Here is a 15,648-nt window from a genome sequence, read left to right as displayed (position 1 = left end):
CAATTCATTTTCATTTAGTTCAAATCTGATCAAATCAACTCATTTTCCACCATCACTCTAGTGTAGGATCATAGAGATATGCTCTTAAGAGGATCGGAACTAGATACAAACATGTGTTATTGGAAGCTTCCTACTGTTCATTTTTCCGGCAATTTGTCAATCAGAACATATCCAAATGTTCAAACTACTCACAAGTATGTAAAACCCTTTCCAATGTCTTCCACCTGCTTGAATTTTTACTCAAAAATGAATTGAGAAAGCCAACGGAGCGGTCAATATTGTCTCTTTATCATAAAGTGATGTATACGGAGGATAGAGTGTCTGTTTCCACTTTCGATAGACCCTTATCTCAAGATGAAAATAGTGTAGAAAAAAAGAAATAATAGATATAAAAAGGAAACAACAAACTGTGTAAAAGAAAATTTATTAGTAATGTTTGCATTAGCAATTGCATGCTTGCATTAGTTATCCATCGCCAATTGGGTAAGAATTTGGCTTGTCAATCTAGGAAAGCCCTAAAACCCAAATAACTTGTGACATTAATCAGCCCAGCCCATTTGAGAAGAAGCTGGAATTCACATGACCATTTAGCCCCTAATTTGAATTCCTTGGCCATTGGCGCCATGAAATGCAATGAATCAAGCTGTTTCCCGTCTTCTCCAAACTTGCAAAACTCTACACAGCTTAAAATCAGTCCATGCACATTTATTAGTATGTGGATCCATTGCCTCATCTGACCTTGTTCTGAACAAAATCATTCGTCTTTACACTCGTTTCGGCGCCACAAACTATGCTCGCAAGGTGTTTGATGAAATTCCTGAACGAAACCCTTTTCTTTGGACTTCAATGATTCATGGGTATGTTGAAAATTCTCAGCATACTCAAGCTTTTTCTCTCTTCCTCGATATGCATATTGGCGATGTTACGCCTTTGAATTTCACTATATCATCTATACTTAAGGCATTAGGACGGCTGAAATGGTCGAGACATAGTGAGGGGATGTTAGGGATTATATGGAAATGTGGGTTTGGTTTTGATTTACTTGTGCAAAATTCAGTGATTGACTGTTTCATGAGATGTGGGGAAGTTGATTGTGCCAGACGAGTATTTGATGGCATGGAGGAAAAGGATGTTGTTTCTTGGAATTCAATGCTATCGGGGTATGTGACTAATGATAAACTCGAAATTGCAAGAGAGTTGTTTGATAGCATGGATGAGAAAAATGTTGTTTCTTGGACTAGTGTGATATGTGGCTATGCTAGGAAGGGAGATATGGAGGAAGCTAGGAATCTTTTCGACACTATGCCTACTAAGGATATGGCTGCTTGGAATGTGATGATTTCAGGTTATACAGATGTTGGTGATATGCAGACAGCAAATTCGCTGTTTCAGGCAATGCCTGTTCGTGACACTGGAACATGGAATTTGATGATATCAGGGTACTGTAAGGTGACCGAGTTAGAAAGAGCAAGGGACTACTTTGAACAAATGCCCTATAGGAATGTGGTGTCATGGACTATGATGATAGATGGTTATGTTAAGTCTGGGAAATTCCATGAAGCAAGGTGTTTATTTGATGAAATGCCTGAGAAAAATCTTGTTACATGGTCAACCATGATTAGTGGTTATGCTAAGAACGGGAAGCCTTCTGCTGCTTTGGAACTGTTCAGAAACTTCAAAAAGCAAAATCTTGAAGTGGATGAGACTTTTATTTTGAGTATAATCTCAGCTTGCTCTCAATTAGGGATAGTAGATGCAGTTGAGTCAGTTATGAGTGGTGATGTAGGATCCAGATATTTTTCTGATACACGTGTTGTTAACAGTTTGGTAGACCTCTATGCAAAATGTGGAAATATTGAGAAAGCCTCGCAAGTATTTGAAATGGCAGATAAAAAAGATTTTTATTGTTATAGTACAATGATTGCTGCGTTTGCTAATCATGGCTTAGTTGAAAAAGCGTTACATTTATTTGAGGATATGCAAAGAGAGAATATAGAGCCTGATGAAGTAACTTTCCTCGCAGTTTTGACTGCTTGCAACCATGGAGGACTTATTGATGAAGGGAGGAGGTACTTTAAACAAATGACTGAAGAATTCAGAATTCAGCCCTCAGAAAAACATTATGCATGCATGGTAGATATCCTTGGTCGTGGTGGGTTCTTTGAAGAGGCTCATGAGATGATATTGAGTATGCATGTGGCTCCCACCTCAGCCGTTTGGGGTGCAATGCTTGCAGCTTGCAATGTTCACCGCAATGTCCAGATGGCTGAAGTTGCAGCGTCTGAGTTATTCAAGATTGAGCCTGATAATTCTGGAAATTACATTCTCCTGTCCAATATTTATGCTGCTGCAGGAAGATGGCATGATGTAGCTAGAGTAAGGGCACTGATCAGAGAGCATCATGTGAAAAAAAACCGGGGGTCTAGCTGGATTGAGTTGGATTCTGCAGTGCACGAGTTTGTAATGGGAGATGTGTCACATGTGGAAGTAGACAGGATATGCTTCATATTGAGTCTACTAAATGAAGATATGAAGCTTTCAGGATATACCAAAGATACAGATCTGCATCCAATTTCGACACGGTACCCCTCTTATCTATCTCTTTCAAGTGATACTGAAATGGATGAGGAACTGTTTTGAGTGATCTCTGCCACAACATACCGAGGTACTTCTCCCAAATGTAGAATTTCAGCATTAACGTCCTTAACTTAAATGATGAAAATGTTTAGGATTTATAACCTGGCACTTAATAAAATATTATTGAAACAGGCGTATATGTATGTCAAAAGTTTAATTCTTACACCCATAGTCAACCTTGAAAATTTCTTGCTTCTGAAATCTGAGGAATATTGTATACTAGTTTCCTTTGTCGCTGTTATAAGTTGCCTATATCTTTTTGGTGAACTTAAACCTAACTGAGTGAAAGTTGAGGAAGATATCTGGAGAAAAAATAAGAATAAGAATCGGTCACCAAGCCAAGGGGGAGGGGAATTTTGTTAACTTTTCTCTTTTTTAGAATATGGTTTCTGTACAAAAACTAAATTGTTGAAAGAGATCTGTATGGGAACGACAAACATATTTTGTATTTAAAAAATAAAGAAAACGATATAAAATTACTTTACATGATATACTTAAAGCTAAAGAAACAAAGAAAACCAAAATTCATTATGTTCTTAGGGAGCTCCGGCCTTGCTAGATTTCATGGGGTGTGATATGATACTTGCTCTTGGAAGTTAAGAATGTGTAATGCTTAGTAGAAGGTGTAAGACATTACTTATTCGTTCATTGTAAAAACTAAACGACATTAGCCTGTTTGGTTGGTCATTGGTGCCATTGTTGAGCTCTTTCGTTTGCTAGAAACTCCTTATACCAGAAGTTCCACAAAACTTTTCCAAAATAATAATGTGACTTTCACCTGAAAAAAAGGCTTCCCACACACACGTAGCTCTTCATTCCAATGGAATGAAAAAACTCAAAACTAATGGTTTTCATGTCAGTGTTTCGACATCGAGCAATGAGAGAAGAACAGTTGCTAGAATCTTGAAGAGTTTAGTCATGTATATCTGGTTTTAGGATGCTAAACATAGAAGTGATTAAACATATAGTGCAACTTAGTAAGTCATTTCATATCTTTAGGATATATGTTTTATAAAGAAGATTGATGTGAATTAGTAAAACGTAAAAAATAATTAGATCTAGTTACCCTTACGAATTATTTTGGTCAAGTGTGAATAATGACTTTACAATTAAAACCAGAAGTATTAGGGCATTTAGATAATTAGGGAATGATAAGATCAGAGATATAAAAATCAATATTATAATCAGCAATAATAATGATCAGCTCATCTCCCCTTTTCAGCTAACTTTCTTTTTGCTTAATATAGGTAGCACAAGGCTCCAAGCTAACTTATTTTTTAAGCCTTAAAGTTGTTACAAAATTAAATAATTACACTAGTAAAGCACAAATAATCTTCTCAAAAAAAAGAAAAACCTTTAATAATTCGATAAATCATGTCTTGTGTCCACCAACTAGCAGCTAGTATGATGATTAAGGATACTTTAATCTCTAAAACCCCAACCCACAAACATAATTATCAAATGACAAAAAAAAATTAATCAAAGGACTAAGCAGCAATGATAAAGTTAGATTACCAAAACTCAAGGCTAATTAATTATACATACATTGGAATGGGAATCTTTCATTATTTTACTTATCCATGTGTGAATAAGGCTATTTGCAAGAATGGCATGTTCATTAATGGTGGACTTTAAATTAGTGTTTGCTTAATTAATGCATTCGTTGCACCTGTACTTGACTAATTCAGACCTTTGACCATGTTTATTTATCTCTCTCATCTTAATTACTTCTCATGGAATTGTAATTATACTAAATCCCTAGCCAATGTATCTATTAGTACTTATTAAACACTTTTGACCAAATACTGCAGAATTTCCCTCTTATGGTCTTATTAAATACTTAGCTTCAAATGATTTCTCCACCTCAATTAATTTGCCTAAATAGCTTTTAAAATATTTTACAAAACAATCCATCATAATACATCTGGAAACAGAGGCAAGCTTTCCCCACTTGTGCTTTCTTTCCGATAGTTATTAATCTCGATTTTAATTTATTTTTCTGATAGTTACTTTACATGAAGTTTAAGAAAGTGTATTAGATTTCTAAATTTTGAACTAAAGATATGTGAATGTATCAAAATGTCCTTTTATGTGAAAAGTTAAAATTAAAGAATGGAGGAAAATATCAAATGAACTAGAAAAGTAAATAAGACAAACAAATTGAACAAAGAACTAAATAGGAAAGTAAAACAAAAAAAAATTGAAACCAATGAAATAGTAATAATGAAGTGAATATCTTGATGCTTTGATTTGAGACTATACCATAAAAATAGACCTTTGATTGTTCTAGCAACATCAACTACTGTAAACTATGCTTCCAAAGGTAGCAAATACCCCTATTGTCAAATTGTACATGTATGGATCTGAATCTGATGATGATATTATTGCTAGCCTTGTTTGAGTTTATTTTTTTCCATACTAAATAAGTTGTTGATGAATGTGTTGATTTATGGTAATGTTAGAAGAAACAAATGAAGTGCATAGAACTTTAGATAATTATCCCATTTGAGAACAATAAAGAGATGTGTTAAAACCCGTAGATTAAAAGTAGTACAAAGGAAAAAAACTCATTACATTTGAGAATACTGTGTCTATACAATTGCTTTCAGAGCAAATACATTCTTCATACTTCATATGCTATTTAACACACTGCAGGATCTATAAAAACCACCATGGTTTCTAAAAGCCTGCACAACATATAGGAATAAGAGTTTCATTTTTTTCAACCCCTTCAAAACAAAAACTGCTCTTTCTTCTGTTTTGCACTTCCCAATCAGTGTAAAACAAATTTCCAGCTTCTTTGCAATTCGACAACCCAAGCTCAAAAAGACCCCTTTTTTTTTCCTGTTTAAAACAGAGAAGAATTCATAATCTTGTTATTATTCTTCTTCTCAAACTCCACATCCTAATCCTCTTGCTTCTGATCCTTTCATTATCCTTAGCCTCTTACATGATGATAAGAACATTCTGAAATAGAACCCCAAATTAGAAAAATCCAAAAAAAAAAAATGGTGATTCCTAAATAATAAAGATTCAAGATTCAGTAACTTACTCAAAAGGAACATCTCCAACAAGCATCAAGTCACCATCTTTATCTTCATAAGCAGGAGCAAATTCAGACCCTTTATACCCTTCCCTTTCTGAATATTCACCGATACTCAGCTTGAACATTTTCTCTAATGCCTTCAACAGTTCTGGATAACCCTTGTACAATTTCAGATCAATTTTTCTAAGATAAGGGGCTCCATCCATACTAACTTTCACATACATCCCACATTCAGCTTCTGCTTTCTTTGATGGAAAGCTATTTTTCCTGTTAGCTCTTACTGGTGGCCACCCTACTATTTGTGTCCTGCAAAACCATTTTATCATTTTCAAAGGTTTAATCCTTTACTATCCATAACCTAATAGAAAATTCTTCCATGATTTTTAAAAGGGAAAAACATCAACACACTTACTTGGCAACAGGTGGAGTTTTGGGATCTGAAATGGAGTTTGATTCACAATCTTCATCCTCAGGCAAAGCCCTCTTGTTATTCTTGAAATGAAATACAATTTCTTTGTCAGATTCTTCATCTGTCCTCCCTGGTAAACCCAATCTAAGCTCTGTTGCCTTGAGATTCAAATCTTTCTCATGAGCCAAAACACACTCCATTTTTCTTTTTCACAAAATTGGATTGCAATTCAAGTTTCCTTCTCCAAAACTGATGATTTTTCTTCTCCAAGATTGGTTTGAAGATGCTAAATGGTAGCTTGCTGTAATATATAAGGAGAAAGTGAAATAAGAGAGCTGTATATAGAGGGTCCACCCGTTGGTACGCAAGATAGAGATAAAGATATTAATTATAATATTAATATTTTATTAAATATGAAATAAGATAATACAAAAAATATATTTATAAAATAATTTAATTTGTATAAGATATTGGAAAAAAAAAAAGGGACAAGACGAGCTAAGTTGTCGGGTGGAAGAGTTGCAGTATTGAGGCAAGTGATTAATATATTTGGGGGACAAGAATTGTACAAGCTCAGCTGCCCATGTGGTCCTGTGATCAAGACTTAAAATAGAATTAACGGTTAAGATGCCTTTTTGGAATCTGTGGGACCAAAATCAGGACCGTCAAATTCTGCTCAATTAAGATAAGCACTAATACACAGTTAACAAATAGTAATGAGTATGATTATCTATGTTTATCCCCAAAACTTACAAATCACAATTAAGATAAGCATTACTCAATTTGAATTTTCAGATTTTACTAAAAGTAAATTCCTATTTTTTTGAAATAACTTTTCTTCTTCGACAATCTTAATGATAAAGTTTTCGTGTATATATGTTAATATTGCTGTTAAAATAAAATTATATTATTTAATAGTTTTTTATCTTTAAAATTAAAGCGATAAATAGGAATAGTACTACTATTTAGGGGTGGGGCTATAAGTAATCGAAAAATTACATTTTCATATATATTTAAAATTATATGCATATAATAAAAATTATATGTAATAATAAATTTTCTGACTCTGTCATTAGTACTATTACCAATATAATGACAAGTTGACAGTTGGGGTGAGTAATGGGCAGTAGGGTAGTGTGGGGGAGAGAATTGGGAAGGAGAAAAGAAAGCTACCATGTGAGAATTTGGATTCGAATTTTACTTTGATATCAAAATTATTTTTATTAGGAAGCGATTGAGATCTTAATATAAAATAATATATGGATATTATTAAAAGAATGTAGCCTACAGTTGCAATTTGTAGCCACATAAAGTGAATCGATAGGGAATATCGTTTTCGTTATTAATTTCTCTCTATTTTTGTGTCAGTCATGTAACCGTGCACTTATTCTAGCTTCTAGTATTTCTAGGTACGTCATTGATTGCGAAATTTGACCCTAATTCCAGGGAATTTTATATTACTAGTGTAATATTATTTTTTTTGTCACTTTGTACGCATAGAATTAATAATATCTTTTTACTTTATATTAAAATTAAGTAAAAAAAATAATAGATTTTAGTAGAATGAAAACTATAATAATACAATAATCGAGCTATAAAAAATAATATATTACAATATAAATTGAAGGATAAAAATCTACGAGGATAATACTAAGATTACTAATATAATCTCAAATAACAAAATAACAGGCTATCTCACGTATTAATTTTCTATTCTAATTTATATCTTTCACGCTTTTCTAACTAAAATCACGTTATCTTGATTTTTGAACGTACTTACCTCTACCTTTCATACAACTATCTATATACCTCTACTTTTATTAATTATGTTTTCTACATTAAAATATGTTTGTGAAGTTGTAATTTTATGTGAAAAATAAGACCATCATGTTGTTGCCATCTTGAGAATTATTCTGAAAAGATTTTTTTTCCCCTGAATCTGAGGAATCACAATAACTGAATATATATTCTTCTCTTTTCTAAGCAATATATCAAATCATCAATATCTACACTTGTTATCATGAGATATGCCTTTGACACCGTCCAAGGGATACACCACTAACTTTCTTAACACCCCAAGTGGATTTGTTTTTATAACATTAAATAAAACAAATAATAACTTTTGAAGGTGGGTACTCTATTAAAAATTTCACAAATTTTGATAAGCTAAAAGATATTTTGAAATCCAAAGTTAGCAAAGTAGTGTGGTTGGGAACAAGTTATTTCAGAATTATTATTCTGGAATAGTTATTTTGGTATAATTTATTTTATCATGTATATGAAATAACTTATTCCATCACTATGATATAAATAATGGATCTCGTTAATTTTAAGGCAACTTTCACATATAGCAAACATAAAATTTAAATTTGTATGCTATAGCAAAGTTTGCATAATTGCGTTCCATAGCAAATATATAAATGTATAATTCGCTATACATATACAACTGAAAGTTGTGCCCATTTCGCTATATATATATTTACAAAGAAGCAGTTGTATAATTCGTTGTTTCATCTTTAGATTTGTACACAATTGAATCGAATTGTATAAAACGAGAAAGAGAGAAATTATATACAATTTGAATATGTATAAAACGAGAAAGAGAAAAAGGCAAAATAGACTTGGGCAGGAAATATATAGTTGAATCGAATTGTATGAAACGAGAAAGAGAGAAATTATAATCGAATTGTATAAAACGAAAAAGAGAGAACGACAAAAGAGACTTGGGCAGGGAAATATTTGTATTGTATAATTATAAGTTTATAGGACGGAGATATGTTTATTTGCATGTATATATACAATTTTCTCTCGCTTTATACAAACAGAAACACAATTTATACAATTATATTGTATAAAGCGAGAGAGGCAAGCGACACTGGCAAATAGTTTGCTAAGGAACACAAATAAATCAAACTGTTTGCTAAGGAACATAAATAAATCAAACGATAGCTACTGTATTTATTTTACATTATTAATTTGTTATTCTATACAATTATCCCTTAATTTTACGCGATCAGTCGAATAGATGAAAATTGGGTTTGTCGAAGCTGAGCCCAAACTGAAGCTATACATTGGAACCTCTAAAAGATATAGGCTAGAAAGCCCATCAACTTAGGGCCTGTTTTTTGTATGGTAGAAATGATATTGGCAAAATTATCTGAGGTAGTAGTATCTTTTATAAGGTCGAACTCATAAATAGATCTCTAAACTTGTTAGGTTTTTTTCTATAGGTATTTCAACTGTGTCATTTTCCTATTGAATCATTGAAACACTCATAATTTGTTCATTTTAAACATTGTTGGCTGATTTTGATCAGCTTTTCTAAATAGATGCCTTCAATTTTGCGTTGACTCATAATGTAGTTATTAAAAATCTAAAAAATTAAGTGTTTTAATTCTCATATTTTAATCGCCTAATTGTAAAATGAGACGGATAGAATAATCAGATAAGCTTTCATTTTCTGGTAATTATGGCTCCCAACAGATATGCCTTTGATAATTGAACAATCGTTGCATGATCTCAAGTGAGTCAAATATGAACTCAAAGTAGTGGTGGTGAATAGAGCTCAATGAGATAAGAGCAACATCAATAGTGATGATACAAATATTTATCTTGTGTTCTTCCATATACAATATAGCTTTTTTTTCGAGTATTTTCTTGTGGCCACACGATTTCTAAATGTCATTATTCTTAAGAAAAGTTTGAAGTGACAGTACTTGTCAAAGAAAGTGGAAATTAACTAGTTTTGGATCATGTTCCAGACTTGTAAAATATTTTTTTTTTAAAAAAGGTGATTGTATATCATGTGAGCTAGAGTTTGGAGTAGGCATAAAGGGTAAAAGATGAAATGTGTGTATTGAAAGAGCAGAGAGAAACACAATTAATGTGAAATGTCAATGTAACTTATTTTTGCTATTTTTATAAAGGGAGCTTGTTTATGTCATTTTTACAAAACTTAATTAGCAATTGAAAATATATTCTAGCTTTTTTAATCAATAGATTATATTTACCCTTTAAGTTATATTTCAATGTTCAAAATTACTCTTTTCATCAAATTATTGAATTAAAAATTCTCATCTTATTAATGAAAGTTGTTGAATATCATGTGGATGCCACATTGTACACCAATAGGGTTCCACTATCATATATTGGCGTGAAACCCTTTTTTCTTTTAGTCTATATGGCAGTGAAGCTCTATTGGCGTGCAATGTGACATTTAACAACTTCTGTTAATAAGAAAAGCACTTGTGACCCAATAAATTGACAGAAAGGATAGTTTTGAGCCAGATACAATTTAAGAGTAAATATAAACTATTTCGAATAATTCAAGAGTGTTTTTCTTTACCATTTTTCGTTCTGTATAAGTAAGAACAATAATATATGAAGTGTGGATCTGAATAAGATGATTTAACATCTATTATACATGTATAAAATAATTTAAATGGGATTATGTGATTTAACTATATGTTATACGTACGAATCCGAAGTCAAAACGGTAACTTTTCCCCTCAAACAAATATAAACCGTATATCATTAAAAAAATTAAACCAAAAAGTAAAATTGCTTTTCAGAGAGCGATATCTTTCGAACAAAACTAACAACTGTTAACGTGTCGATTAAAATCGTTGTTGGAACTGCAATTTTGCCAAAAGAATTTTTTTTTTAAAAAAAATATACTGAAATCCCTGTCCATATAGTGTTTTACCTCAAACTTTTCTTTTTGAAAAACTGAAATCTCTTCAAACATTTTATTTTGTTTTGAGAAATTATAATCGCTGTCAGCTATTTTCCTCAATTCTTTTTTTAATTTTTGCTTATTGATTTATAAAAGAAAAGTTCAAATAAATTGTGAGGGGAGTCACAAAACAACACAAGTAGGATACAACACCTACAAGGATCGACTTCAAGACAATCAACCAAATATACTTCACCAATTTACCAAAAGAAATTCACCACTATATTAACCAAGCTCAAATCAGCAACACATCAATTGAATCACAAGCAAATATGAATTATAAATACGCAAGTGACACACAAGATTTATACGTGGAAAACCCCTTCGGTATGAAGGATAAAAACCACGGGACTTGAAGGAGTCCACCCTTCTTCTTCTCTTATTATGCAAATTGAGGGTAAAAACACCCAAATCAGTCTACAAGGATGTCACAGCCCACCAACAACAACATACATAAGAGCCAACACAAAAGAGAAGAGAAATTGAGAAATATCACCAAAAAAATGCAGGTTACGCCAGCTGCGATAACAGACGATCAAGAACTCCGATTGACGATCTGAACGGTCAAGATGTAGTGCTATGTGTTGTGAACCAGCTATGAAAATTTCAGAACGATCCAACGGTCGGATCTCTTGCAATCTGAAATTTTGTCTCGCTGTCCAAAAAAACCAGCAACCCTTTTCTCTCTCAAACCCTCTCTCTATTTCTTTTTTCTCTTCCAAAACAAAAAACTCAGCCCCAACATCAGCTGCCCAAGACTTCTAGAAGAAGTCAACAAAGCCCAAAATATATGGGCCACCCATCAATGGGCTGGACCCTTAACAACATGGTTTTCCCCTCCTTTGTAATGAATTTCATTGTATTTTGTCACCTTGTCGATCCATGAGAACTGTAAATTGCCAACACTACAGGCACAATTAAAAAGAAAACATATTGAGGAAAATCGTCGCGCAAGCAGCGATTTCAGTTTTTTTTAAAAAGAATTGAAAAAAAGTTGCTGCTCATGCAGCAATTTCAATTTTATTTATTTTTAATAAAGTCGCTATTTCAGTAGCGATTTTTAATCCTTGTTCAAAAGACATCGCTCCCCGAAAGCATTTTGTCCTTTAGGTGTAATTTTTTTATATATATTGTTTATGTCTATTTTAGGGGAAAAATACCGTTTTGACTTTGAACTCTTATATGTACCTCATAGGTTTCGTCAAATAGTTGTACAAAATGACAAAACAAATATGGGGAGTTGGGCATGCATATATATATATATATATATATATATATACATGTATTTTCAAATTTGGTCTGTCAAGATGAAACATTGAGCCATCAATGCCCCCAAAGTGAACAAACAAGTGATATTATTTGTGTGGGATAAGAGTTCATTATGGGTCTCTTTCACTTTAATTATTAAATTAAATCGGTGGGCATTATTATATATGTGGATCTCTTGGCTGAGAATATAAGGACCACAACACATAACTTAAAATTAATATGTATATCTACCATCGTTTCTCATTTATTTTGTTGCATTCATGTCTCCCATGTATTATATAGTAATCTCAAAATCTTAAATAAAAAATCGAACAAATATTTTGTATCAAGTAATTATACTTAATACATATACCAGTCAAAATATAATGAATACAAAGTTAAATTATTTGAAGTTACATAATATTAAGTAAGTTCTTAAAAAACGAATACAAATTAAATGGAGACGATCAAATAATAAGATATGTGATAGAAATTTTTGCGGTACATATTCTCATACCTGCATGTGGGCCTAAATTCAGATGCGTTGTTTGGTACACATCATTTTGGGCCCTACTTAGTAGATGAAGAACTGGATTTCATGGCCCGTTTAAGCTGTCAACAGCCCATTTTGAAGAATCCAACAGCCTGGGCCTGGCCCAGATTCTTGATCTTCCATATGCCCCCCATTCATTTTGTAACATGGAAAAATGATAAAACATTCAGATATAGTAACAAATAAAATCGATAACGAAACGAGAAGTAACACAATTTGGATACTTTAATATGTAGCTCGGATACTCTATAATATAAGCCGGATACATAATATGTATTTTTGATACATAATATGTAGCTCGGATACATTAAAAATAGTAATGTTTTCACATGGAATAATTAAGAAGTTTCTCACTATTTTAATGAGATCCACCGTACATCTTTTGATTAAAAAAATGAGTAAAAAAATCATATTTTATAACACAAAAATTTTCGCATTGGATTGAGGAATGGAGTGAATGTGATAGAAGAAGGAATGTATATAGTTGATTTTTTCCTCATTTAGTCTCCTTTTCACAATTAATGTATGTTGAGTTCGTGTACATATATACTTACTGGACCAACCCATTTTGATTTAGACAGTTAGGACCATGTCCACAAACAACGAATATAATCCACCAATTATAATAGTTTTTAGGTAGTCTATTAAAAGCCTAAATGCCTTTCTACTTCAATATCTAGAGATAGTAGAAATCTATGCTTGTCATACATAAATATGTTGTCAAAACAAAAAGTTTCTCTACTCAATATTTGTCCATTCTAACCAATTTTTTCGTGTTTCTCATCCGGTATTCGAAATCTACATTGGGGGTCTGACTAAATTTGGATGGCCTATTTGGGGGTGGCCTCCCAACAAGATTTTCTCCATATTCATTGCTCGAACCCGAAACCTCTAAATTCCTATCATTGCACCACAACCCATGTTGGTAAGGCGTAACCAATTTGATAAACAACAAAACACACACACGACGATGGGTGAGATTTGGCAAGGTGGAGTTGAAAAATTAGCAGATTAATTACGGGAAAGAAAATATTTATCGAAAATATTTTCTGTTTCTCTTGACACTTATAATACATATTGCAGAGAATGGGTTGGTTCAGAAATACATATAATACAAGTTTTGTTGATGAATAATACATTTATAACATATTGTGTCAATTTCTTATTAAACAAGCCTAATATATTTTTAAACACTCTTGACACATTTTTATTGCATGAATAATTTACTTTTAATACAAGGCCAAATTAATGTATATTATTAGTTAATTTAATTTTTAATACATGAACTATAATAATCCATGTATTATCAAAATCTTAGTCTAATATTTCTATTTAAAATTTAGAAATTTTAATACGATTAATTATTTATTTGACACATCACATCAGTCAACTAAAATTCAACTTTTTTCTATGCTTTTGTCACCCAATCAAGATTGGGTCTGTTTGCCAAATATCTTACCGTGACTTTTAGGAGATATATTCATGTTCGACATATATCTAACTCAATAGAATTACGTGAAATACCTAACGAAAAATTTGAAATTATAATTTTCTAAAACAAATATATGTCTCTACATAAGCTATAAAATTACATCAAAACTTTTCAGTGTATGTGCACTGTTAGACAAAATTTCATTTGTCAAATTATCAATCTGTAGGTCAAGACAAAAGTTTGCCTTACCAAGACCTAATGGTCATGTGCTGCTGAATCATGCAATTTATTAATAATGGCTAAAATATAAAAATAAAAATATTTCTTTCTTCTAAGTAATATATATGCTTCAATTTTCAATAGTAATACTTATTAGTAAAAAAAAAGGGGGGGGGGGAGGGGGAGGGGGGGGGTTAATATATATTTTTGAATTATTTAAAATGATTCATTTTCTTTTATTTGTTATTAAGTTTTTGGTTTAAAAAAATGTGTTCACTATTATATTTGACAAACTAATTTCACTAAAAATGGTTCAATTTTATTCTTGAATTTATTGAGAAAATAGTTAGGCTTTAGGTCAGACCTGAATTTTAATTTTGGATGCTAATTAGTAGACATTCTAAGCTATGAATGATACATTTTTATAATTTCTTTGTCCCAACGTCAACCAACACATGCAATGATAATACTGTGGTTGAAGATTCCCCTTATAGTGCTTTTAATTTGATTAAACTAGATTAGTGATACTCTAATAAGCACAAATTACTTTAATTGACAATTTGATTTCAAGTTTTAATATTGAAAAATTACGGACTATTCTGACTAGTTGTTCCCTTCCCCTCCCAACCCAAAAATAAAAATAATTTTATAATTTTACAAAAGAATATTAAGCGAAGTGACATTATTGGACCAAGTCATATATCCAATTAACGTTTTTGGTTTTGACTTGTTTCACATTTTTGGAGAATTCATATATAAATATAAGTAAAAATTATGTAAATCACATAGTGTAAAACATAAATTACCTTCTATCCCTATTTTTTTTTAATTTACAAAAAATTCCTTATTTTAAAGAAGTTTCTGATACATAATAAAACAGTCGGATGCATTTTATATTATGCTATTTTATCCGTTTGTTGAGTGATTTGGGGATTAAAAACTGAAATTTGAATTAATTCCTACTTTTAATATGTTTCAAAATCAGTTTTATCCAATATAAAACTCTAAATTAAATTATAATTTTTCATTAGTGATCTTCCCTTTTTTTTTGGCAGACTAATTCTTTTTTTTTGTTAAACACTATTTAAATTTTATATTATATTTATATATCAAATACTTTATTTTATAATCTTTGTTCAAACTTACTTTAATCAATATTAATTGCGGATATTTCACCCAAATTATTGTCAGTTCTAATTTAATTTAATTTAGTAATATAGTATCATGTGTGTAGATACTTAAAAAAATTTCATATTTTGAAGGACAAATAATTGTTCTTAATATATATAAATCATAGTACTGAATATATCTTATTTGTACAAAAGATATTAATTTTTTTTAAAAAAAAACTGGCGTGTATCTAGTGTAA

At 31.4% G+C, this 15,648-nt stretch overlaps 2 protein-coding genes and 1 long non-coding RNA gene across 3 annotated transcripts; 1 reads left to right on the top strand and 2 right to left on the bottom strand.

The window, feature by feature from the left end:
* Window positions 1–57: 57 nt before the first annotated feature.
* LOC101255799 (pentatricopeptide repeat-containing protein At4g02750-like) lies at window positions 58–2,774 on the top strand. Its single transcript, XM_004240985.5, has one exon. The coding sequence runs from the start codon at window positions 634–636 to the stop codon at window positions 2,638–2,640; it is 2,007 nt and encodes a 668-aa protein (XP_004241033.1). The 5' UTR covers window positions 58–633; the 3' UTR covers window positions 2,641–2,774.
* Window positions 2,775–5,528: 2,754 nt separating this feature from the next.
* On the bottom strand, window positions 5,529–6,292 carry IAA4 (auxin-responsive protein IAA4). Its single transcript, NM_001279327.1, has 3 exons — window positions 6,096–6,292; window positions 5,690–5,989; window positions 5,529–5,604 (listed from the first exon to the last, which is right to left on the bottom strand). Exons 1-3 carry the CDS (start codon window positions 6,290–6,292, stop codon window positions 5,529–5,531), a joined length of 573 nt encoding a protein of 190 aa, NP_001266256.1.
* A 4,734-nt stretch (window positions 6,293–11,026) lies between these two features.
* Window positions 11,027–13,016, bottom strand: LOC138349153 (uncharacterized). Its single transcript, XR_011221757.1, has 2 exons — window positions 12,593–13,016; window positions 11,027–11,732 (listed from the first exon to the last, which is right to left on the bottom strand). It is a non-coding gene; the product is annotated as an uncharacterized lncRNA (long non-coding RNA).
* Window positions 13,017–15,648: the final 2,632 nt, after the last annotated feature.

Source organism: Solanum lycopersicum, chromosome 6 (assembly GCF_036512215.1).
Source record: "Solanum lycopersicum chromosome 6, SLM_r2.1".
Lineage (NCBI taxonomy): Eukaryota > Viridiplantae > Streptophyta > Magnoliopsida > Solanales > Solanaceae > Solanum > Solanum lycopersicum.
This window is presented reverse-complemented; position numbering and strand designations above follow the sequence as displayed.